This window comes from Solea senegalensis, linkage group LG19 (assembly GCF_019176455.1).
Source record: "Solea senegalensis isolate Sse05_10M linkage group LG19, IFAPA_SoseM_1, whole genome shotgun sequence".
In the NCBI taxonomy this organism is placed as follows: domain Eukaryota; kingdom Metazoa; phylum Chordata; class Actinopteri; order Pleuronectiformes; family Soleidae; genus Solea; species Solea senegalensis.
In genome coordinates this window covers 3,731,957-3,755,263 of record NC_058038.1, presented here as the reverse complement: position 1 = coordinate 3,755,263, position 23,307 = coordinate 3,731,957, and the positions used below count along the sequence as shown (strand labels likewise).

The following is a 23,307-nucleotide window of genomic DNA, read 5'->3' as shown; positions in this document are numbered from 1 at the left end:
TTCAAATTTGGTCAGGTCACTCTGGACAAGATGAGCTAATAAAGTGAAATAAAGCTCCACTTTATTTCACACCGTGTAGGCACTAGGGGGTGCCAATGTTGCGTCAAAATTCTGGGTGGTGAATAGTTATAGTATTTCTTTCCCTGTATGATTGTATAATATTTTCTATTCATGTTCATCACTAATACTGAAATTCTTGTTTTTGCAAAATAGCTTTTAAATTTGGAGATTTAAATGTGTATATATATATATATACATACATATGTATATATATATATACATATGTATGTATATACAGTATATCTACATATGTATATATGTAGATGTATATATACATCTACATATATGTGTGTGTGTGTTTGTGTGTGTGTGTGTGTGTGTGTGTGTGAGATCTGTGTGGTGTGTTTATCGTTCAGTGTATTTCCTCTGGATGGGAAAACGTGTTTTTCCACTGGTGACAGCCGGCTCCATTACACGTTCCAGGAAGAGCAGCAGCCACCGCCGTGGCACCAATAAGCTCGTACTCAGAGCTCTTCCAAACCACACAACTGCGGATTTATGACCTAATATCATTGCAGCGTTACCTGCAGACAGAGTTCTCGCTCCCCAGTAAAACACTTGTGTTATTTGATTTGGGCCAGTCGGCCATTTCGGGCCGCACACGCTCAAAGTAAAACCTCAGGGACGGACGATTATACATTGATGAGTGCACCTGTGATTAAGGCTATTATGGCATATACCATGAAGACAACTTGGGGATTTGAGTGCTACAAGTGAGGGCGGCGTCCTCTACAGGAGGGAGGCGGGGAGGGGGCTCTCCGAGCAGCAGGGTTTCCATCTCTTTGCAGAGAAAGAGCCCCATTACGCCTCTCCTCCCATTTCCTCTCGGTCCTCTGGGGCAGCAGACGAATGGACACATTAATAACACTCACCCATGTCTGAGGGAGCTAATGCTGCTTTAAGTGCTGATTAAGGCTGGGAAGATTTGGGCGTGGAGGAGCAGGAGGAGGAGTATTAGTTACACTCACAACACAAATCCAGCAGGTTTTTTTTCTTCTTTTTTTTTTTTATCCCTCATGCAGAGTCACTGCTTCATGAGGAAGTGTGTTTTCTGCCTCTCTACAGACTTCAGTACTTAAAGGTGTAGTTTAGTTTTTGTATTAGTGTGGCTGTATGAGTCCGACACCGCACCTTGCACAGGTACCTGTGACTCCAGGACTGAGATTATTGTTATTATATCGTTAAAGTATATCGTATCTGTACAATTACTGAGTTTTTAATACAATGGTCCTTCTGTTTCTCTTCTCTTAATAATTTTAAAACTTGACTACTATGTAAAGTGCGTTGAGATAACAGCACAATACAAATACAAATTAAACTAATTTGACTGTGAGCAGAGAACCAGCCTGAGACGCAGAGGTTACCTCACACATAAAATGTTCATCCAATGAAACGTGTACCTATTTACATCTACGATATCTTAAAAACATGTTTAGCCCACTGTTAGACCACTGTTTTTAAACTGGAAATGGACGTTTTGGTCACAGTGTAAAGCGCTCGCTCGTCTGTACCAAACTCCATAGAGAAAACCAATGATTTTTACGTCACAGCACACACGGGTTGTTGACCCACTGCTGCTTTCATCTCTAAGTTCAAATGTACTATTTTGTGACTTCTGTGGTTCAAATCCTTTGTTCAGATTGAACCCAGTGACACAAATGACCACACAAGGCTGCTGTAAGGCAGCAGTAGACCAGCAGCACTTGTGTCCCCGTGAGCTAAAATCACTGATTTTCTCTATGGGGTTTGGTGTGGGGAAGGTGAGTTGTTTACAATCTTAAGTTTTAAGTAAGTACAGGCTTTCTGACTTAACCAGGCTTATATTTTAGTTCAAAAAAACAAAAAAAACTATCACTTTAAATTCATGTTTATTTATGTTGTTGTTCTCCACACTGGGTGAATCGGCACTTAAAATAACCCACACTGCCTGTTTGGCCAGTTTCTTTTTCTTTTTTTTAATGAGGAGCAGCTCCACAGGAAACACAACAGTAGTCATTTCAAAGCGTGTTTGCTCATTACATTAGCACATATGTCTCATGTTAACACAGAGAGACATGAAATATAAATAGAAGATAATTATGACATAAATAAAAGACGTTTGGTCTCTTCTTCCAGGTGAAAGTGCTGTTTTCCATTCCGAAACACGCTCGACACACACAACATGACAAGCTGTTTCTACCCTGAAGTTAAAGGGTGGAGTGGATTTATTTATTTTTATCAGTGAGGATTATTCAAATGTGTTCCAAGTTGTGTTTGGATTCTGAATTGATCACAACAATTGAACGTCCCACACTCGTGCTCTCTACACGACCACACACGGCCACTTTTAAAGAGTCCAGTCTTTCTCAGGCTCAGTCCAGCTTCCCCTTACAGTTTGTCCTTCATATATGATTGAATGGAGCAGGATAATTTGGGTCAGAGGTGAAGGATCCAGATGAAGGTGAACCAGAGCTTTTCCTGCTGGCAGAAGAAGTTCTGGAACATTGTTACATCCTTACGTGCAGCCCCCAAATTTCAAGATTACGTCCAGGAAAAGCAGCCGTAATCACAGTATGCCCGGCTTGTACAGGTTGAGCTCCTCCTCAGACACGGTGAGGTTCCCCATGTACCAGAAGATCCACGGGATCAGGCTGAGGAAGATGAGCAAAGGTCCCGAGAACACGAAGAAGTCCCAGAAACTCAGCGGCGCGAAGATGCCCACGAAGAAGAGGACGAGGCCGATGATGTCCAAAATCAGAGCCAGCGACAGGAAGAGCTTGGTGACGTTTGTCTTTCCCATGGCGGACGCCGTGGATGCAGACGTCTGGCGGGGAGAGCGAGCGCAGGAAGAGTGCCTTCCTGTCGTGAGAGTCACTGGCTTTCACGACACGAGCACACCTCTGCATTTCTTTCATAGCTGCAGCCTGAGTAGCAAGACTGGTCCCCAACCACAACAACGGGTCGTCCATCTTCATTCCTTTGCAGGGCCGACTCGTTCTGCACCTTTCGTGTCGCCGATTGTGACACGCCGGGCCTTTGTCTGTCACCTCTGTGACAGATGTACAGTACACGCACATCATAATTCACAATCCCTCGCCACTGGGCTTCTGTTTACACAGTGATAAGCTCGAGGTAATTAATTTTCCTTTTCCTTTCCACCCCATGGATGGATTGTTTTCATTCAGCTAATGAAATGATCAGATGCGTTCAGAGATTTGACCAACGGCACAGTGTTTACCCTTCATATTTAACCTGGGAGCAGTCCAGTGGGGCAGATGCACTTTACATAAATATTTAAGAGTGCACACACACGGCTCCTGTAGGAGTTACAATAACGCAAAAGAGGAAACGTGTGTAATGGAGACTTCCTCGTCCAGTCGAGCTGCGGGAATTTGTCCGCCGTTGCAGCGAGAGGAGATAAACGATAGCACAGACGCCGTCCGTCCGTCTGTCGGTCTGTGTGTCTTTGTCCTTTAAAAGATTTGATTCAAAACCAAACTGTGGAGCAAAGAGCCGGACGTTTGCGTAAGGCGTGGCAAACGCGGGGATCAAACTCTGCGACTCTCACGACTTGAACAAAAGACACTTATACAGTTGTACACTTTGCCCAGGTCACCTGTGATCCTCTGTTGAGGATTTCCATGGTTTGTTTAACCAACACCACTGGGACAAAACCAGTCTGACCAGTGTGAGTGTGTGAGTGTGTGTGTGTGTGTTTGCACAGCTCCACTTTGCCTGGAAGCAGCAGCAGCAGCAGTTTGAATGATATTCATTAAAGACATTTGACAAATGGGACTGAAATGACAGAGGACTTTGACAAGGACAATATTTATCCTTCCTGATCAAATAACAGTAGCATTATGGTTCAAAGGGAACAGGTAACAGAGTAAATGTTCTGTATTCTGATCGGTAAAATGTGTTTTTGTTTTGTGGTATAAATGACTTTAAAAAGACTAAATATTTTAGACTCATTATGCCCCATTCTGATGAAAAATATCATTCTTAAATAAAGAAAGCAGTAAAAACACAACATCAATAGAAACAAACAGCCTGAGGCAAGGATGCTAGCTCTCATTTCTAACACGTCTACCTGTGGGGACACGAGGGAACACAGATTTTCACCTCATAAAATATACACCTGCTTAAGTCTATGATATCATAAGAACATGTGTGCAGCTTTGTTTCCCCACTCGACAGCCTTTTCCACCCGGGAAATGAAGTTAGTAAACTGCCATTCATTCAAAAATGTTGTGTTTTTAGCTCATGGAGACCCAGGAGCTGCTGGTCCACTGCTGCCCCATGTGGTCAGTTTGTGTCACAAACACAGAATTCACAAGATAACACATTTGACAGAGGCAGCAGTGGATCGACGACTCCCCACGAGTCGCGGCGCTAATTTTGCAGATTTCTCTATGGAGTTTGGTGGTGGAGACACAAAAGTCTTCTGTCAATGTGTCCTAACATCTGTTTCTCCTTCTGTCTTCCGCTGGCAGCCATGTCCTCAGAGACAAGTAAAAGTGAGTAAAAAAAAAACGCCCCAGAATTTCACTTGAGTTGTAGTTTCACGCGTTACACAGTATCTTTGTACAATCTTAGGACTATTTAACGTGTGCATGACGATGTGGTTATTGAAATAAATAAATATGCAAGTGCAAGTTGTCCCACTGTCTGAACACACCACAGAATTATCATTAAATAAATGACAGAAACTGGCAGGAAAAATAGAAATAAAGCGCCACAACACGGTAAATGTTTGGATTATTTTAAATGATATATTACTTTACGTTTGTTTACACTATTTAATTACACTACTTTTATTGGTGTAAGTATTATTGTCATACTACTATAGTATGTATAAACTTTCTTGTCATTATCTTGTTTATTTTATTTGCTGTTATTAATATTATTATAATAGGCCCTCTTTTTGATTTCCTGTGATCACCTTTTTATGCTTTTTTTAATTGCACCACTGTGATTATTCTGCGATCGATATTCTTGATAATGTTTGTTTTTTTCACTTTGCCATCTAACGAATGATGTTTCAAAAGTGTCTGCTGTCAAATCACAGTGTTGCCAATAATAGGAAGTTACATCTGACGGTTTCATACAAGTGTTTCCACTTTTCAAAAATGGCCCAAATTATAAAAATAAGATTTAAAATCAACACAAAATATAGAGACTCATTAACACCCATATCTCTGACACATATTGTAATTAATTGGTCTTAAATCTTTGGCAAATTAATTAAAACTTCATTTTGGGGGCCCAAAAAACCTCTCCCACGACCTATCTGTGGGCCCCGACCCACATCTTTGGGACTCATTGGTTTAGTGGGCACTTTAAGTATTAAATATTGGTCTATTAATGATAAACATAAAAATTTTCTTTGGCTCAGACTCTGAACTGATCCTCCATGATATCATGTAAACAGTTATAGTGCAACTTAAAGTTGATTTTGGAGAATCTTGACAAAAAGAAACAAGTTTCTTTTCCAAATATTTGATAAAAAAAATCAACCTGGAAATGATCCAAAATGTCTTCTTTCGTCTCAGGACTCAAATATCCATCATGTCTGAAGGTGGCAGCTTCTCCTCTTCGTTGCTCTCTGATTTCTCCAGCTTCTTCTCCACAGTGGGTGAATCCATGGATTCCCCCTCGAACCCGTGGTTGTGGAAGGCTGAGTTTTTGCCCCACGTCACCCTGCTGGCCTTGTGTGGAGGCGTCGGGTCCACGGGACGTCGTCTGCCGTCCACGTCCTTCAGGCTCCTCGCGGTTCCTCCAGGCTTCTGGCTCATCTTCCTGGACAAGGTCCTCGCGAGTCGCTCCACGACGCTGTTCTTGTCGTAAGGGTCGTGGTAGCGCTCGGACATCTGGATGTTGCCCACGTACCACATGAGCCAGAAGGCCAGGCTTATGAAGATGACGATCGAGCCCGTGTAGATCAAGAAGTCCCCGTAGAAGCGGCCGTCGAGGCGCACGTTGGCGAAGATGCCCACGAAGAGCACGATGAAGCCGGTGACGTCGAAGACGACGGCGAGGACGAACAGCAGCAGGCAGCCGCCGATGTGTTTGCGCACGTCCATCGTGGGAAACACAGCGAGCGTCTTTACGCGTGAATAACGGGAGGACGCTGCATCCTGACTGCGCACCTGTGCGCACCTGCACAGGCTCACACTGACACCGCCCCTCCGGCACGAGAAGGCAAACAAGGTGGATCACCTGCTCTTCACTGTCAACACACACACACATATTCATTTCCCTACAGACTTACTCTAACCTTAACCATAATAACTACTGCCCTAATCCGAACTCTGACCCCTAACCCTGACGTTTAACCTCATGGGGACTTGGTTTTTGTCCCCATAAGGAAGACAAGTCCACATAATTTCAATGTGTAAACTGACTAACGTCCCCACAACATGAGGAATACCAGGCACACACACACGCTGGTTTTGCATTATTTTCCCTTAAATTACAGTATATTACTGTGGGTTTTCCTGTTTTTCCCTTTATAAATAATGTATATAGTGTCATTTTTGTAGTTTTTTCTTTTTAATTACAAGAATGACCTCACAAAGATGGTTTTTAATCAAAATGGGTCCTCACTACCTCTGGAGACATGTATTCACAAACACACACACTGAGTTTTGCACTGCTATTCTTCTGAGGACGCTGTTCTCACTAACATTAAGCTTAACTTAACCACAATTCAAATTTTAGACCTAAACTTCACCAGTTTCCTCAGAAATTAGGTTCTTGCCTCATTAGGACCAGGTTTTGGTCTCCACGAGGACTACAGGTCCTGACAAGGTCGGCGTTTAAGGTCCTAAAAAGGTAATAAATACTAAAACACACCTTCTCTTCTCCACTGTGTGTGTGTGTGTACATTATGTCATTGTTGTTCCGCCTCCTCTTAATGCAAATGGCTGCTTCTGTTGTTGCTTCTTCTTCTTCGTCTTCTTCTTCATCAGACTCTGCAATCATTTGTCAGTCAAATTCATTTTCCTCGTGTCACTGTAAACATGACTCAGCTCCTGCTTTGTTTACACATCAACAAAGGGTGCAACATGTAAACAGGAAGCTACGCCACAAACCAGTTTTCACTCTCTTTTGAACATTCAGTTTATCTTCATGAAGATAAATCAACATTTACACTTTTTCTTTTCTGTCTCTCCAGGTCATAAATATGCAGCATGTGTGACTATCTTTACATATTTATATCACTTTATTCTGATGTGAAAGTGAGGCTAAAACATATTTGACAGTAAATAAACCGTGTCTACAGTAAATAAACTGTGTCATATATACTGTACTTTCACAGTAAGTTAGTGTATCATTTTACAGTTAATTACTGTGAACTGAAAACCATTTACTATCACTTCCCCTGTCATATATTACTGTGGTTAGGCTGTATTTTACCATAAAATGAAGTATATTACTGTGGTTTAGCAGTATTTCCCCTTAAAATACAGTACATTACTGTAGTTTAGCAGTAAAATACTGTATATTACTGTGGTATAGCAGTATTTTACCATAAAATGCAGTATATTACTGTGGTTTAGCAGTAAAATACTGTATATTACTGTGGTATAGCAGTATTTTACCATGAAATGCAGTATATTACTGTGGTTTAGCAGTATTTCAAATACAGTATTACTGTGGTTTAGCATTAAAATACTGTATATTACTGTGGTATAGCAGTATTTTACCATAAAATGCAGTATATTACTGTGGTTTAGCAGTAAAATACTGTATATTACTGTGGTATAGCAGTATTTTACCATAAAATGCAGTACATTACTGTGGTTTAGCAGTAAAATACAGTCTATTACTGTGGTATAGCAGTATTTTACCATAAAATGAAGTATATTACTGTGGTTTAGCAGTATTTCCCCTTAAAATACAGTACATTACTGTGGTTTAGCAGTAAAATACTGTATATTACTGTGGTATAGCAGTATTTTACCATAAAATGCAGTATATTACTGTGGTTTAGCAGTAAAATACTGTATATTACTGTGGTATAGCAGTATTTTACCATGAAATGCAGTATATTACTGTGGTTTAGCAGTATTTCCTCTTCAAATACAGTATATTACTGTGGTTTAGCAGTATTTACTTTAAAATGCAATATATTCATTTGTATTATTTATATTAAAGACAGTTAGTGCTACCTCTCTTTATAAATACAGTAGCGTATTTTGATTTTGTTGTATTTTACTGAATACTGTATTTAACTGTAAAAAATAAATAAATTCATACAATTTTTTTTAATAAAATGAGGCTAAATTATGTCAAAATGTGTCTATTTTCTGACATGAATGTTCTAAATAGAGGAGATATTTCCATTTTTAATAATTAACTGTTACACCCAACGTTACCAATAATGAATAACAATCACTTACTAACTGGCCACTTTATTAGGAACACCGTGCGTCTTCTTCATAGCTTTGTTTCAGACTGTCATACAGTACATACGTACATACAGTTTTCAGAAAACGACCTATATGTACGTTTTCAGGGGTTGAAAAAAACGACCTATATGAGTCAATATCACTATGAAGTGCCTTTGGTGTCCTCATCAGACTCACTCAGTCATCATGAAAATGTAACAGAATAATGAAAGTGTGAGGTCTTATTATAAGTGGCCAAACATTTGCACACATATCAGTACAATGATAAGTCTCTTAAAATGTGTTTCCTTCATTTTATACTTTTTTTTTTTCATTGGATGTACGTGATTTTGGCATGTCCCACACACTGCTCTGCTAACAACAGTGTGTATAATAAGTGGTTAAATGATACTAAATCAAAAAAGGTTTTACATGGTGTTATTGTCCACAATAGGTTCTTTGATAAAACAAGTCATTTTGATCGTGTATATTCTATTTTCATAATCATATTGAACATTTTGCATGTGTCCCTGAAATTGCTGTCCACCCTGTCATTATGGGGTAACTGCCCCTTTAAGAAACCCACTGATTTGTTCACTGACATCACTATGAGCATTTTGTTTTTATTCAATGGAGACTGAAGCAAGAAATGGAGAGATGATTGAGGTAAAGCACATTGGAGAGTGGTGCGTCGTTAATTATGACAATGAAGCATACCCAGGTATCATCATGGATGCAGAAGGGAACAGTGTGAAAGTTAATGCAACGCCATGGCATAAACAAGTTCCGTTGGCCAAGTCTTCGGGACAACATCTGCTGGTACCATGACTGGCAGGTACTTTGCCTAATACCAGAACCACAGGCTCTGAACAAGGGCTCTGTACAGATTGAAGTGTCTGCATGCAAGTATGTGGAACAGCAACTGCAGAACTGAGCCATGTCTCTGCAGAACGGAAGAGACTGTTTGGAGATGCGTCCAAGTGATCTTTCTGTAATATTCTTTTTTTTTCTTTTTTCAACTGTTCTTGTTCTACAGTTGAATGTTTGAATGATGTACAGAGTTTAACGCTAGAAGGCCACATTAATGTCTCATTTCCGTCATCTTTATTTAGTGGCTGCATGCAGGTTGAGTGGATCAAAACCAGTCTGTTCAGCTGGTAATTTGGCCCCTACATGGGAAAAGGCATTTGTTACATAATTTTCTTGCAATGTTCCTCGCATTTATGAGGCCATTCAATGACATTTCACAACGTGTCCACCCTGTCATGTCACTGTCCACCCTGTTATTTTCATGTTCTATGAAAAGAAACAAATTATTTTCACAAGTTAGCAACACCTTTTGTGTGATTCCTTTATAAACAAATGAGGGCCAAATAGTATTGCTTGAAAGTTTGACCAGATATCTTTGTTGTTAGATTTTATTTAGAAAAGAAAGTGCAGCTCTTGCAGATTTTATAGAGAAACAAATAGTTTGCCTTCATTTCATTATTATCCAAATACTTTTCCCATTAACTAAAATATATTGTTGAGAAAGTGAACAAATACCTTTCTGAAAATGTACATTTTATAATAACTATGTAATTACAATGTATTTACTCTGCTTTGAACTTGTCCATGACAGGGTGGACATATTTTGCTGTTTGCATGTAAATTGTCTGCTTGCAGTTAATTTATAAAAAGTGTGGGAGCTTGACCAATATGCATTTCTAAGAGCATAACATATACTTAATGCAATGAATATGAAGTTCAATGGAAGATCTCAGCTTTTTTGGGGGGAAATGGGGAAGTCTCAAAGGCACCTTATGGTGATATTGACTCATATGTACGTTTCAGTTGGAGGACAGGTTGGACAGGCTTATGCTGAGTAAGAACGTTAAATCTATTGACCAAAAATATTTCTCTAATCCATTTCCCTCCCTGTTTGAAATGATCCTTTCTTTTCAGAAGGGACGTTTAGTTTCCAAGAAAGCCACCAAAAAAGTAAGACATAATATTATTTTGTACCTTTAAGTGAAATTAAAGTGTGTACGTACTAAAATTATGAAATGGTTAATTTCCTGTAACTGAACTTCTTTTTCAATTATTGTTGTTTAATTTTGGAATTTATGACTTTCTGCCAGACTATTTAGAAATTTAGCCAATTTTTTTTTCTGTTGTTGCTGCAGAATGTGACAAAATCTTCAGTTTCAGAACCAAAAACAATCACATTTGAGAAGCCGTAATCACATATTTATTCAATTTGTATTAAAAAAAACCCACATAACATGAAGGTTTTAAAGGGCAGTCAAGTTCATGCTCTCACACATGGTTTCATAAATAACCTTTGACAGTAGTTTTCATTTGTTCATATGATGATGTAGAAACTTTAGTTTTCAAGATACCATCTTAAGTACACTTATGGCGCATTTCCACGGGCACTACTCGCCTCACCACACACACCCACACACACACGAGTGACTAGTGACTAGTGACACCACACTTCTGTAGTTGTAGGAGATTAACCCAAGTTTTAATAGTTTTAATACAATCTGGCACTGTTCAGCTTGATTTCTGTCCACACGTCTCCGGAGTACAGCCTTCTGCTCCACAGACTACAGCGGCAGCGATCTGTGATGCCGCTCGCGATCAGCGGCGCTGGCCCTAAATGCACCACTCCACTTTAGAAGACTCCTGTTAAATATAGAGATTTCCCTGGTAGTTGTTGGAGATTAACCCACTTTGTTAGCATTGTTAAGTAGTTTTAAGTGATCTACAGTTCGGCACTGTTCGGCTTGATTTCTGTGTGGGACGTCTCTTCCTGTGACGGGACTCTTGCCAGTCAGCGGCCGGCAGTCTGACCAATCATCGCATAGTTACCTACTACTAGCACGCTTGGAACCTCGCCAGAGCAGGTACTAAAAATAGTACCTGGAACCAGGTACTAGGCTAGTGGAAACGCTACTTAAACTGTGCCGTGCCATGGCGAGGTGAGACGAGTAGAGCCGGTGGAAATGCGCCATTACATTTGTTTGTTTGTAGTTTACATTCAACCATTTCAAAATGATAACTCATGCTTTTGGCCATTAGGGGGCAACAAACATGACTTATGATGACATCATCCTTTAAGTTAGTAAACAGTTGCTTTGTAATTTTAATAATACCATTTTCTCCTGAGAAAAATGTCTTTAATTAAGGTGGATGACAAAAACAACACAAAGTTGTTTTTAAGTAAAAAAAAAAGTTGATTTTAATAAAAAAAAAAGGTTTTGAATTGTTGACAAAATAAAAATGAATCCCTAAAATTGGTAAAACCTTAATGAATTACTTTAATACACGTTCAATTGACCAAGATATATGAAGACAACTTTGCTAACTTTAGTTTAAAGGAACTTCATGCATTTACGTGTCATAAATGTAAGTCATTTTTAAAAAAAATGTTTTTCTACCATTTTCTTTTTTACAGTGTAACTCATTCAGCTTGTGAATTTTGAATAAAAGCCTTTAGCATTGTATTTGTTTTTTTTTCCCCTTCAAATTTTAAACATCCCATTTTGACTTTATTTGTTCAGTTTTGAACAAATTGGTTGTTAAAAAGGTGTTAAAATAATCTTGTTAATAATGAATTTTTAGCTATGGAAAAATGGAAACTTCTTAAAAAGTCAGAATCCAGTGGGACAGTTTTATTCAGAGGTGGATGAGGACTGTTTGTACGTTTCTGAGCCACACCTTTCTCACACAGACGGCAAAGCTTTTCTTAATATGCAAATATTGATTTTAAGCTGCTTTAATCACAATTTCCCTTGTGACGGGCCGAAGTCTCGTCATAAAACACATCAATATTTAAGGTGCACTACAGTGGAGGCCCAGTGACGAAGGTTTTGACTGCAAATCTCCTGCTACGTCGTATTTAAATGCCATGAAAATGCCCTTTCAGGTCACAGCAGTCAAATTTCTCAGTGTCTCTTTTCCATGTTTGTGGACGTATTTCCCAGAGTCTCCTCTATGGTGATTCTGTTCGCGGAGGAAAGAAACTCAGTGGACGCAAACTAAAGCGGGAATTGACGATGATAAGCTCTCACCACCTTTAATTATTCATGAATTGGCTCATGCTGCAGCAAACGGCAACGAGGAACTCCCTCTTGTCCACTTTTCTCTCGTTAATATTAATAAGGACAGTTTTGCTCTGTGGTGTCCTCAGCACTAAATTCTGTACGAGCGTGGGAATATTTGTCGTCTCTTTTTCGCTTGTTTTCTTATGTTGAAATGTTGTCATGCACAGTTCACAGAAACAGAGGAATAAAAAAGGGGCTACATTCACGTCTCAGTGTGTGTGAATTAAAAATCAGATTTTTAATTCAGAGTTTAAAGTCCGGATTGCGTTATTTCAGTACGTCGTCCGAGTTCAGGTATATTTCTGATATGTGGCCGTGCGGCATGATTGAGAACATTACTGAGAACAGTACAGTGGCCCTGTTTCCTGCTTTTATCATTGTGTTTACTGCTTTTATAATTGTGTTTTCTGCTTTTGTCATGTTTGCAGTTGTGTTTAGTTTGCTGTGTTTTCCTTTTTGTGATGGTGATTTGCACTTCAGGGCCACCGTAGAACAGGCATTTACTGTATATATAACCCATGCAACTTTTTCCTCCAAGCGCATGCAGCTGAGTGCACGGAATCAAACGACACTGTGAGTAACAAAATGGCTGCCAGTGGCGATATGTGTGCACGTAGACGTACGCTGCTTTATCGCACTGCTACACTCACTCCGGCTGGAAGCGTATAGGCTCACTCTCCCACACCAAATCTCATTGAGAAAAATCTTTTTCGTTTTCAAGTCACAGGGACACAGGAGCTGCTGGTGCACCGCTGCCTCGTGTGGTAGATTTGTGTCACTACTCAGTATGTTTTCATGCACAAGCTAGTCCGAGTATACATGTGACGTAGAAGTTGGATATATTGGCTGTGTACGTCTGACTCCGCCTCCGTAGGTGGCGCTGTATCGCTCTATAAACTAGTGGGTATTGAATCAGTTTACAGAAAAATCACAGAAAAACAAACAGTGGACGGCGAGATGGACCATGCTGTGGTTCTGTATGTTTCGTACCTGCTGTTCATGTTTATCGTGATACAAATTAGATCGTTGTCCGAAGAAAGGGAGGACATTTTGGTGCATGTGCAGAACGCCAAGTCTGACTCCAGTCCGACTATGCAGGAGTAATCGGACTATGAATCACATTATTCAGGTATGTTAGTCCGACGAAGACTGGCTCGAATTTAGTCGTTTAGTCTAACACGTTTACATGACATTAAGAAAACCAAATTATTGTCTTAGTGTGACTAAAATTGGCCTTTTTATCTAAACCTAGGTTTTTTCAACACCGTTAACCATTCAGGTTCAATGGGCTTTTGCTTCATAAGTTGCTTAGTTACAGAAAGTACAATTGACAAAAAAACAATGGTGAAAAACGTGGAAATTTATCATATCATTTATTGCACCAAAGATGAAGAAGTGGTGAAACTGAAAGCGAGCGTTAACGCAGGTTTTTGTTCACAGCCCAAAAGTCGCATTGCGGCTGATACCAAGAACCAATCAGGAATTTAACGTGAATAACTCCAGCATTCTCACTAACGCTGTGTTCCATATACTTTGGAAGTCGGAGGTCTGGACTGGGAGTGATGTCAGCTCTGAGTCGATTGTGTCGGAAAAAAACATGGACACAAACGTATCTCGGGCTAGCCACAGTTCGTAATACCAGCCATTGTTTACGAGTGACTTAATGTGAATAAAAGTGGAAATAACAATAAAAGTAGTAGTGTTGGTATGAGGGGCAGCCATTTTGGAATCACATGTTGGGTTCGGTGAGGTTGCTCTGACTTTCCGAGTTGGAAATTCCAACTTCCAAAAACACAACTGGAACGCAACATAAAACTCTGCCATGGAGTTTTCAAATGAAAACAGAGTCAGTTTCTAAAAATGCCAAGGATTACTTGAACAACAGATGATTCCAGAGCAAAATTTTAAAACAAAAACACTTGTCACCATCACCACGGAAAAGTTACATTTCAATTCATCGCAGATCCTGAAGTCGGAATCATTCCCCGACTGTTCTGTGGTCACAGATTGAACTTGGGCGGCCTGTAGTAGCTCAGAGGCCTCTTTATGTTCGACCTCTTCCTGTTCTCCTTGGTGATGGGGATCAGGACCACGCCCAACACGAAAACCATCAGACCGATGGACAGCAGAGCCGGTCCCAGGATGTTGGTGACCTTCTTGCAGTGGCCCGCAAAGTACAGGCCACTGATGATGAGGCCGCATGCCAGGAAGCTTCCCCCGGTGGACATGAGGTGTATGGGGAACCAGAAGACCTCGCATTTACTCTCCGCCGTCTCGGTGGTCCAGAGGGACTCGCTGTGGGAGAGGCTGAACACGGTGCTCTCGGTGCGGCTCGGCGGCGTCAGCTGGTCCTTGGACTCAGAGAGAGTGCACTCTCCCAGCGGGATGTTCTCTGGGCTGCCGGACATGGCCTCCGGCGTGAGTCTGTGGAAGTGAGCCCACACAAGAATCAACGTGAGGACGCCGCGCTTCCTTCATATCTGTGTCATTATTTGTTTGCCGTGTCCTTCATCTGAAAATAGTTCTGTCAAGCAAAAAAGATTGGACCTGATAGAGGGAGCGTTTGTGCGTATACAGGAGCAGAGGAGGGACAGACTATTGTTTTTGAGGATCTTTGAATCTGGTCTTTGAAAAAGCTGGAGCTCATTTCAGGCCCAGTTATTTAAACATAAATTCTTACATAAACGATCAAGGAAACGCGATAATTATGTGAAACTGAAACACTATTTATTTGCAGTGTATATGTACAAATGAAAATGTTCTATATCACAGAGTAAATAACACACGAGCAGCTGTTTGTCTACAGACTTCCCTCACAAAATCCACACAGGACTGAGGCAGAAAGAGGCTCCGCTGTCGTGTTTGTTTCTGCAACACTGTCAATCAAAAACTGGCTCCACCTTTCAGACACTTCCTCCAATCATCGTGCAGAAGCCCAGCCAGCGCCTGCGCCCTGCCCACTGCTCCGTTGACTCCCAGAGAAGCTGAGCTTCCGTGGAAGTGACTTTTTTTGCTGCATTTGTCAATCTGTGGTCTGTGATAAACAGGTGATTCTGAACGAACTAGCGACACGTTCTACCGCTTTCATAGACCTAGATTGGAAATTTTAATGAGTCTGCGTTTCCCCTTAACACCCGACCAAGTCAAAGTAACAGAGCAGGCTAATGTTTTAGCAGAAGTCCCTGCATAATCAATGTAATTCTAAGAAATATTCATGGGTGTTTTTTTGTATTTTAACCATTTCACCACAGATTGTTTTCAAAATTGACATCATGTTCAAATGAAGAGGAGCTGAAACTAGCAATTTACTGTTGACCATTAACACCTCAGGAAAATAATAAACCGTCATAAATCAATTTCCTGTAGCTCGCCACTTAATTTTGAGTTAAAATGACTGTATTCCTTTATTAATATATTCATTTTGCATCATATATTCATTTACTTTGCCAGCTTTGCCACACATAAGTTTTGAAATTCTGCGAAATATCATCGTAAATATCAATATTTTGATGTAATGATGGTATATCGTGATATCATTTTGAGTTCAAATCATCCACCCTGAATGAAAATAATGAAAAGCAGTTTTTGTCCTATTTTCCGGGCTTCACATTTCAATTCACACTTCAACTTAAATTTCAATGTAAGTTCAGTCGTTTACACTTTACCGCATCTTTTTGACTTTGGTTTATTGTGATATTTCGATAAAATTGTGAACGCTTTACTACACTTAACAGGTTTAACAAAAAATTTACATTTTAGTACACTGCGACATTTGATTTTTTTAGCTCTTTACTACACAAAAATTTGTTTTTACTATGACATTTTAAATATCTGTCCAATCAATCTGCTTGCAGTCGGCGCACTTTTACTATGTTGCTGTTGCCTCTGTCACTTCTCGTGTGCAGCACAAGGGAATGTCGCTGGGGCGACACAAGACTGTACAGTAAACACTTCTGTACTGAGAAACACAGAGCGAGAGAGAGAGACAGAGAGAGAGAGACAGTCGTGTGGAGCTGACAGACCAGAATTCAACAGCGTGTGAACTCTTTTGACAACGGTTTGAATCAAACAGACTTGTCATGTTTAGAAGTGACGTACTGCACCTTTAAGCACATATACAGTATCCTGACGAACGCTGTCGTTACATCACACATGGAAGAATCTACCTGGGACGCTTGAGAATTTTATACATAAAAATTACTTTACAAACGTTATTTCCACTCGTTTGCCTGTGAGAAGACGCACAGAGTTTAGAAAAGTAAAAAAAAAAAGCATACCTTACAAATCAGGATCAACTTCTTTTTTCAAGAGTCAATGGAAAGTTTGGAGTAACATCAACCGCCACCAAAAAACATCCAGAATTGTGACGGAGAAGCCTCCCCCAGCGTCCGACCAGAGAAACCAGTAAAAGCGCAGTGCTACAGCTCATCCACCCGCCCTCCTCTGCACTCGCTGCATCTCCTTAAGAGTTCTCCTGCGAGCTCCATCCTCTTTACCATCATCTACCACCACACACCACATCCAGGGCGAGGAGGTTGGTTTCCTCTCCGCTCCCCAGAGGATTTCAGGAGTACAGTGGACCCCCCCAACCCCCCAACCCCGCCCAAAAACCACTCAGACCGATGTTTCCATCAGACTGGGGAATGATTCTGACATGATTTTCTGTGTTATTTTGCCCAGCACTGGACAATGAGGAAATATGTTGGCCATAGCTGCTCTTCCCCCCACAGAGAGCACGGGGCAGGGCAGCGGCTGGGAAATGGCTCTCTGTTAAAGGATTGATGCAGAGAGCAATCACCCACACAGAGACTTTTCCGATACAGCCTGATACGTTGGCAGCGCATTGATCCCAAAGTAGCCCAGAGCAATTATCTGCAAGTTGTATAGTTTTGTTCGCCTGAACATGAGATCGATGGAATGTGTGTAGCACCGTTAGACCCCTCGGGAGATTTTAACGGGTCAATTTTTTAGAATTTATCTGTGTGCTGTCTGTTTGTGATTCAGCTGCTGCCTCAGATGCATCATGGGGGATGGGAGAGCTGCTGCTGCAGGAACATGACACTTGTGCTCCCATCAAATGGCCCTGATGTTGCATCTGTCGCATTGTTGTTGTTGTTGTTGGTGTACGTGTGCTCGTTTTTGTGCAAAGTGTCTGCGCGAGGCTATCGATCCGAACACGATCTCGCCCTTCAATGCAATTACGCTTCACGGTGAAAATGAAAACGACTCCTCAGCTCTGCTCCTCTTTGTATGATCAGTGAACACCCTCCACGCTGATCTCATTACAACCACTGCTGAGTTCAGAAACACTCAAATTTACTCCGTTTGCAGACGACACAAGTGTGTGTTTTTTTGTTCTGTGGAGGGTCTGAGAGTTGAGTTTGGAGGCGAGGGCGACTAAATTAAAATGATTAAAGCGGCCATAGCATGGCCGTATCTCACTAATATGTGAGATATGGAGGTGTACTTACAAACATGAAGTCGTTTTTAATGGTAAAAAACGTCCTAGTCGCTACAAACGAGCCAATGTAATGTCCAGTTACCTGGAAGTGACGTAATTGGCACGTCAGCTCGCAGACCCGCAGCTCCCCCTCTGGAAAGGCAGATGCACCGCTAGCAATTATCAAAACATTGAGTAATGCCGTAATCCCTTACACATTTGATCCGGAGTCTGACTCAGAGTCAGAAGACACTGTGATAAATGAAAGACTGCTGCAGGACGCCTGTAGCTTGGATAACGTTGCGGTTACCGAGATGATAACACACATGCAAATGAAACACAAGCGTAGCGTGTAGCTTAGCCTGTTGCCGGCTATCGCTAATGCTAATCGAAAAAACAAGCACACAAAGACAGTTATGTATGTATAGGTATTGTTGGCACTGCTCCTTCCTTTAGGTGAAGTTTGGTGCTGTGTCCTGCTTTATATTGAAAAAGAAGAAGAACTACTCTTGTTGTAGCTGCTGAGCGTATCGGTTGTACGGAGCTCAGCAGCTACAACGAGAGTAGTTCTTCTACGGTTGAAAGTAAGTCACCGGATGCGCCCGGACTCTAGTGCCCGGACTAGGAGGCGCTGCTGTAGTGGAGTGGTGAAATTCGCCAGTTACGTAACTAGTCAACAGAAGTGCCGTTCCGCTTCTAGAGCTCAGGAAAACAATCAAACCCTGCGCTCTCAGCAGTGGCTGAACTGATTGTTATGGACTTTTAGGGCTTCATAAATGAGGTCATGATGCAGATACACACAAAAATGCAGCGTTAATTGGCACTTCCGGGCTATGGGATCTTTTAACAAAATAGGGGCGTTGTGTTCTCATGTCTGTGTTGATTCATTTCATGTCATGACTGACTACACTAGTAAAGTGAGGTGGCGAGGCAAAGTGAGGTGAAACGAATGTTGAAAGAGAACTTTAGGTTAAGAAATTAACCCCCCATCTCTGAAAAACGAGTGAGGTAAAAGCATATTGAAAGAATGTTTTAGGTTAAGGATTTAACCCTGGTTTTCTGAAATGGGGGAAAGTTAAGGTAAAGAATTTAACCCTGGTTCTTTGAAACACGGAAATTTTAGGTTAAGGATTTAACTCATGGTCTCTGAAAAACGAGTGAGGTAAAATAATGTTGAAAGAATGCTTCAGGTTGAGGATTTAACCCAAGTTCTCTGAGGGAAAACCTCTGTGTGTCTGTGTGTGTTCTTGTATGGGTATCTTTGTGAGCTCCAAAAAACGTATACCGAAGAAGTGAGGACATTTTGGTAACAAGAGGACGTTTTGGCTGGTCTTATTCTGACACCCTTTTCAGGGTTGTGAAGACCTAGTTTTAGGGTTAGGGTTAGAATCATGTTTAGGTTAGGGTTAGGCACTTAGTTGTGATGGTTAAGATTAGGGTAAGTGGCTAGGGAATGCATTACGTCAATGAATGTCCTCACTATTAATGCTATACAAACACGTGTGTGTGTGTGTGTACAACAACACTGATTAATACCTGTAATGAGCCACAGAATCCAGCAGAGGGCAGCACTGGCATGTGTTTTTGTAAAATGTGCTGCTTCAGTTCAGCTGTAACTTAACTGTTGAGTGTGAGGGTGTTTTTGTTTTTGTTTAAGACTTCATGAACATCAAAGTCCTTTATTTTGGTGATAAACGATGAGATTATGATGTCACTCATTGTCATTAATGGCCCTTGTTTAAATGGGATATTTCACTCTGCTCAGTGATAAAAACCTGTTTTTTCATTCAATTCTGTGTCAGAGATTCATTTATTTTAGCATGAAATTTTGGGGGAAAGATTTGGCTAATTGTTTTTGATAACAATTCTTTGCCGTAGTGGAGGGAGAGACGGAGAAGACTCAAGTGAGTTCACACCTTAGACCATGCGCTGGTTTCCTGGGTGAAATCAATGAGGAAGTAAAAATTTAATTGAATAGCCACCAGGGGGCGACTCCCAAAACAACTATTGACTGTGATGCCAGTTTTGTACATTTTGTTCCCATTTAGAAGGAAAATAGACGACAAAGTACGGCACGTACCATTAGTAAACTCGACAGTGTGTGAAAAGCGTGTAAATCAAGCTCCAATAGTTTTCACCGACGTTCCCTCAGAATTTCGTTTCTTGGCATCACGATTGATGTGCACAGGAAGGTGCGTCGGAATTTGCAGCCGATGTATCAGCACTTTCGTCCTGTATTTCCGCAACGACCTTTAGACTCAATCTCACATGAGATGGAGCTCAATTGAGGTTTGTTTCAAGCTGTTCAAGATGTTCTTCAGAAGTTTTCAAGAGCTTTTACTGACTTATAGACTTAATTTAGTGGAGGCTGTGGTCAGGAAGGATGAAGCGGTGCATTGTGGTTTCCCCCTCACGCCTTTAGGCCACGTTGAACGCCTCAGGGCTAACTACTAAAACAGCGTAAAAACAATGACAAATGTTCACCACCGCTTGTAATATCTCGCCAGATTTGTTAGGCTACTCACTCAAGTTTTATTTTTCATATGCACTTTTATATTCACCTTTCCCTCTCGTTTCAGAGCCTGACTTCCTTCCCTTCTGTGACTTCTGTGCCCCACCCCTGATTGTATTCACCTGTTACCACTTCCACCTTGCTTAAATAGTCCTGGTCTTCCCCTGTCATGTCCCCAGTTTGTCTTGTTTCGTCCATGAGCTACATTGTCAAGTTTTTTCATAGTCTAGTCGTTCATGCTTCATTTGTTCAGTTTATGCGTATTGGAACACAGTTGGAACACAGTGTCCCTATTCCAGGGCCATTTTTCTGTCCTTATTCAACCCTGACAATGACTCTAAACTTTATCTTTCTGGGCCATCAATGCTGTGCAGTATAGAGGCAGTAAACAGGAGATGTAACCTCTGGCCCACTGTCTCCACTGTAATTTGTATTTTACTGAGATGACAAAAGACATGATGGGTTTTGGATCCAAATACTTCAATGTCATGTCATTTTCGGTATTTTCAAATTACTGTAATATACTTCTTTTTTTAAAAAAAACCAACATGATGACATCTTCAGAATGCAATCACCATTTAGTGATTGGAGTCATGATTATTGATTTATTTCAATTCTTGTTGTGAATCAGAAGTAACATGGAGAAGATCAGTGAAAACCTCAGCAGGTACAAGAACTACAACTTCATCACCGCTCTCACGTCTGTCGAGTACCTGGATTCCCTCCCGAGCTTTGAAGTACGAGACTCTGACATTTTCCTGGTCACTTATCCAAAGTCCGGTCAGTGAAACATTTCAACTCTCACAGTATTTCTTCTCTCTTTTTTTGTTTTATGTTCTGGAAACTTCACTGAACTGTGACTCCCCTCCACAGGCACCATATGGACTCAGCAGATCATCATCTCCATCTGCGAGCTAAGCGGCAGAATGAATGAATATCCAAACAACCTTAAGAAGATGCCGTGGCTGGAATACCAGGACAGTCATCCAGATTACGCTCTGAGACCCTCTCCACGACTCTTTGCCTCTCACCTCACCCCGGCTCTCATGCCACCAGACTTGAAGAACAAGAAGGCAAAGGTTGGTGGTTTATTTTGTGGAAGTTAATGTCTGCAGGGACAGTAACATTTTGAAAAAACATTGGATGAACTAACCAAACAGTCTGTCACCTGATCGCAGAGGTGTTTATTTGGTTAACATATACGGCCATCAGTGTTTAAAACTAGTGCCGCAATCTTAAATCAAAATATTAGAGATTATTGGTTTCCAGTATGTTACAGAGGTGTTAGTATGGAGGGCATCCATGACCTTTGACCGAGCATACAATTGGCCTGGATTTCGCTATGTTTTTGTTGCAGTTCTTTTGTTGCGGACAACGTCGTGTATCAGATCAACCCCCAATTGTTGATTCTTTCTGTTTCAGATCATCTACGTGATGAGGAATCCGAAAGACATCGCCGTCTCCTTTTATCACTTCAGCAAAGCCTTGGCGTACATAGAGACTCCTGAGAGCTTCGGGAGTTTTTTTGAGAAGTTTTTGACAGGCGACGGTGAGAAACTTCCAACACCACACACCTGTCAGTCACATGTTCCAATACTTTTGGTCACATGAAAAATGGGTGTTATCCAAAGTGTTATCTTCTATGTTGTGTATCAGATCTCATGTTCATCTTATGATGTCAAACCCAAATGGGTTCAGTCTACGGCAAAAATAAAGCGATTGGCTTCACTGTTCCAATACTATAGGAGGGCACTGTATATTTGTAGAGGAAGCTCGAGAAGGCTCAGGTCAGTTTACGGAGGTCACTTTGTCAACGATGGTAAACAACTTCACCTTCATAAACCTGATCCATGAACCAACAAAGAAGATGAAGGGTGAAACTGTAGTTCATGTAGTTCCCTGACATAATTGGAAAAGTGAGGGGTGAGCTACAGTCCCACCATCCACCCCTAGATGTCACTATTTCTAACCAATTCTTGTTATACTATTGTACAGTTTTCGCAGGGTCATGGTTTGACCACATCAGGGAGTGGCATTCAAAGAGAGACGAGTATGACAACCTCTTCCTGACTTACGAGGACATGATTTTGGTGAGAATTTTTATCCAAGTTTTATAAGTGTTGACACATTCAGAATCATCTTCACACTTTACAGTACATTAAACGGAATGTGTTTATCATTGTCGGATTTCTTTGCTCAGTTAACCTTGTGTTGCTTTTTAGGACCTGAAGGGGGCAGTAACTAAGATCTGCAGCTTCTTAGGGAGAACCCTCAGTGAAGACGCCATCAATCAAGTGGTAGAAAAATCCACATTCAAGACGATGAAGAAAGACTCAATGGCAAATTACGAGTTCCTGCCAAAAGACAAGTTAAATGGAGACTTCATGCGAAAAGGTAACGAAAACTTTTGAAGGAAAAGCTTTCTGTGTGGAGAGGATGTGAAGAGATGATCCCGTCTCGTTTGTGGTTTTCACTGCAGGTCAGATCGGTGACTGGAAGAACCTCTTCACTGTTGCTCAGAGTGAAAGAGTTGATCAGCTGCTTCAGGAGAAACTGGGTGATCTGTCTCTGAAGATCATCTGTGAATAAACCACGACAAACTATACGATGTTTATGGTCTTGAAGACCCTAAAATTTCCTAACAATGTCAACTCATACATCCTGATTGTTTCTTGTTAAGATGCTTTCGTCCCTTTGTCTGTCTTTGATTCTGTGAATGAACAATAAACAACACTTTTTGTTGACTTTGTTGAAAGTTAAAAGGAATTCAGATGTTTCTATCACATGTATGATGCTCTACCAAAAGTCCAAATGGACATCCAATTTTGGATC

At 40.9% G+C, this 23,307-nt stretch overlaps 3 protein-coding genes across 3 annotated transcripts; 1 reads left to right on the top strand and 2 right to left on the bottom strand.

Annotated features, from left to right (window-relative positions):
• Positions 1-4,787: 4,787 nt before the first annotated feature.
• On the bottom strand, positions 4,788-6,232 carry LOC122784762 (transmembrane protein 238-like). Its single transcript, XM_044050094.1, has one exon. The coding sequence runs from the start codon at positions 6,120-6,122 to the stop codon at positions 5,595-5,597; it is 528 nt and encodes a 175-aa protein (XP_043906029.1). The 5' UTR covers positions 6,123-6,232; the 3' UTR covers positions 4,788-5,594.
• A 4,158-nt stretch (positions 6,233-10,390) lies between these two features.
• Positions 10,391-23,232, top strand: LOC122784764 (amine sulfotransferase-like). Its single transcript, XM_044050096.1, has 7 exons — positions 10,391-10,412; positions 21,107-21,255; positions 21,349-21,554; positions 21,898-22,024; positions 22,471-22,565; positions 22,698-22,869; positions 22,955-23,232. The coding sequence occupies exons 2-7, from the start codon at positions 21,114-21,116 to the stop codon at positions 23,062-23,064; spliced, it is 852 nt and encodes a 283-aa protein (XP_043906031.1). The 5' UTR covers positions 10,391-10,412; positions 21,107-21,113; the 3' UTR covers positions 23,065-23,232.
• Positions 13,635-17,022, bottom strand: LOC122784765 (phosphoinositide-interacting protein-like). The gene is made up of 2 exons (XM_044050097.1): positions 16,801-17,022; positions 13,635-14,947 (listed from the first exon to the last, which is right to left on the bottom strand). The coding sequence occupies exon 2, from the start codon at positions 14,929-14,931 to the stop codon at positions 14,524-14,526; it is 408 nt and encodes a 135-aa protein (XP_043906032.1). The 5' UTR covers positions 14,932-14,947; positions 16,801-17,022; the 3' UTR covers positions 13,635-14,523.
• Positions 23,233-23,307: the final 75 nt, after the last annotated feature.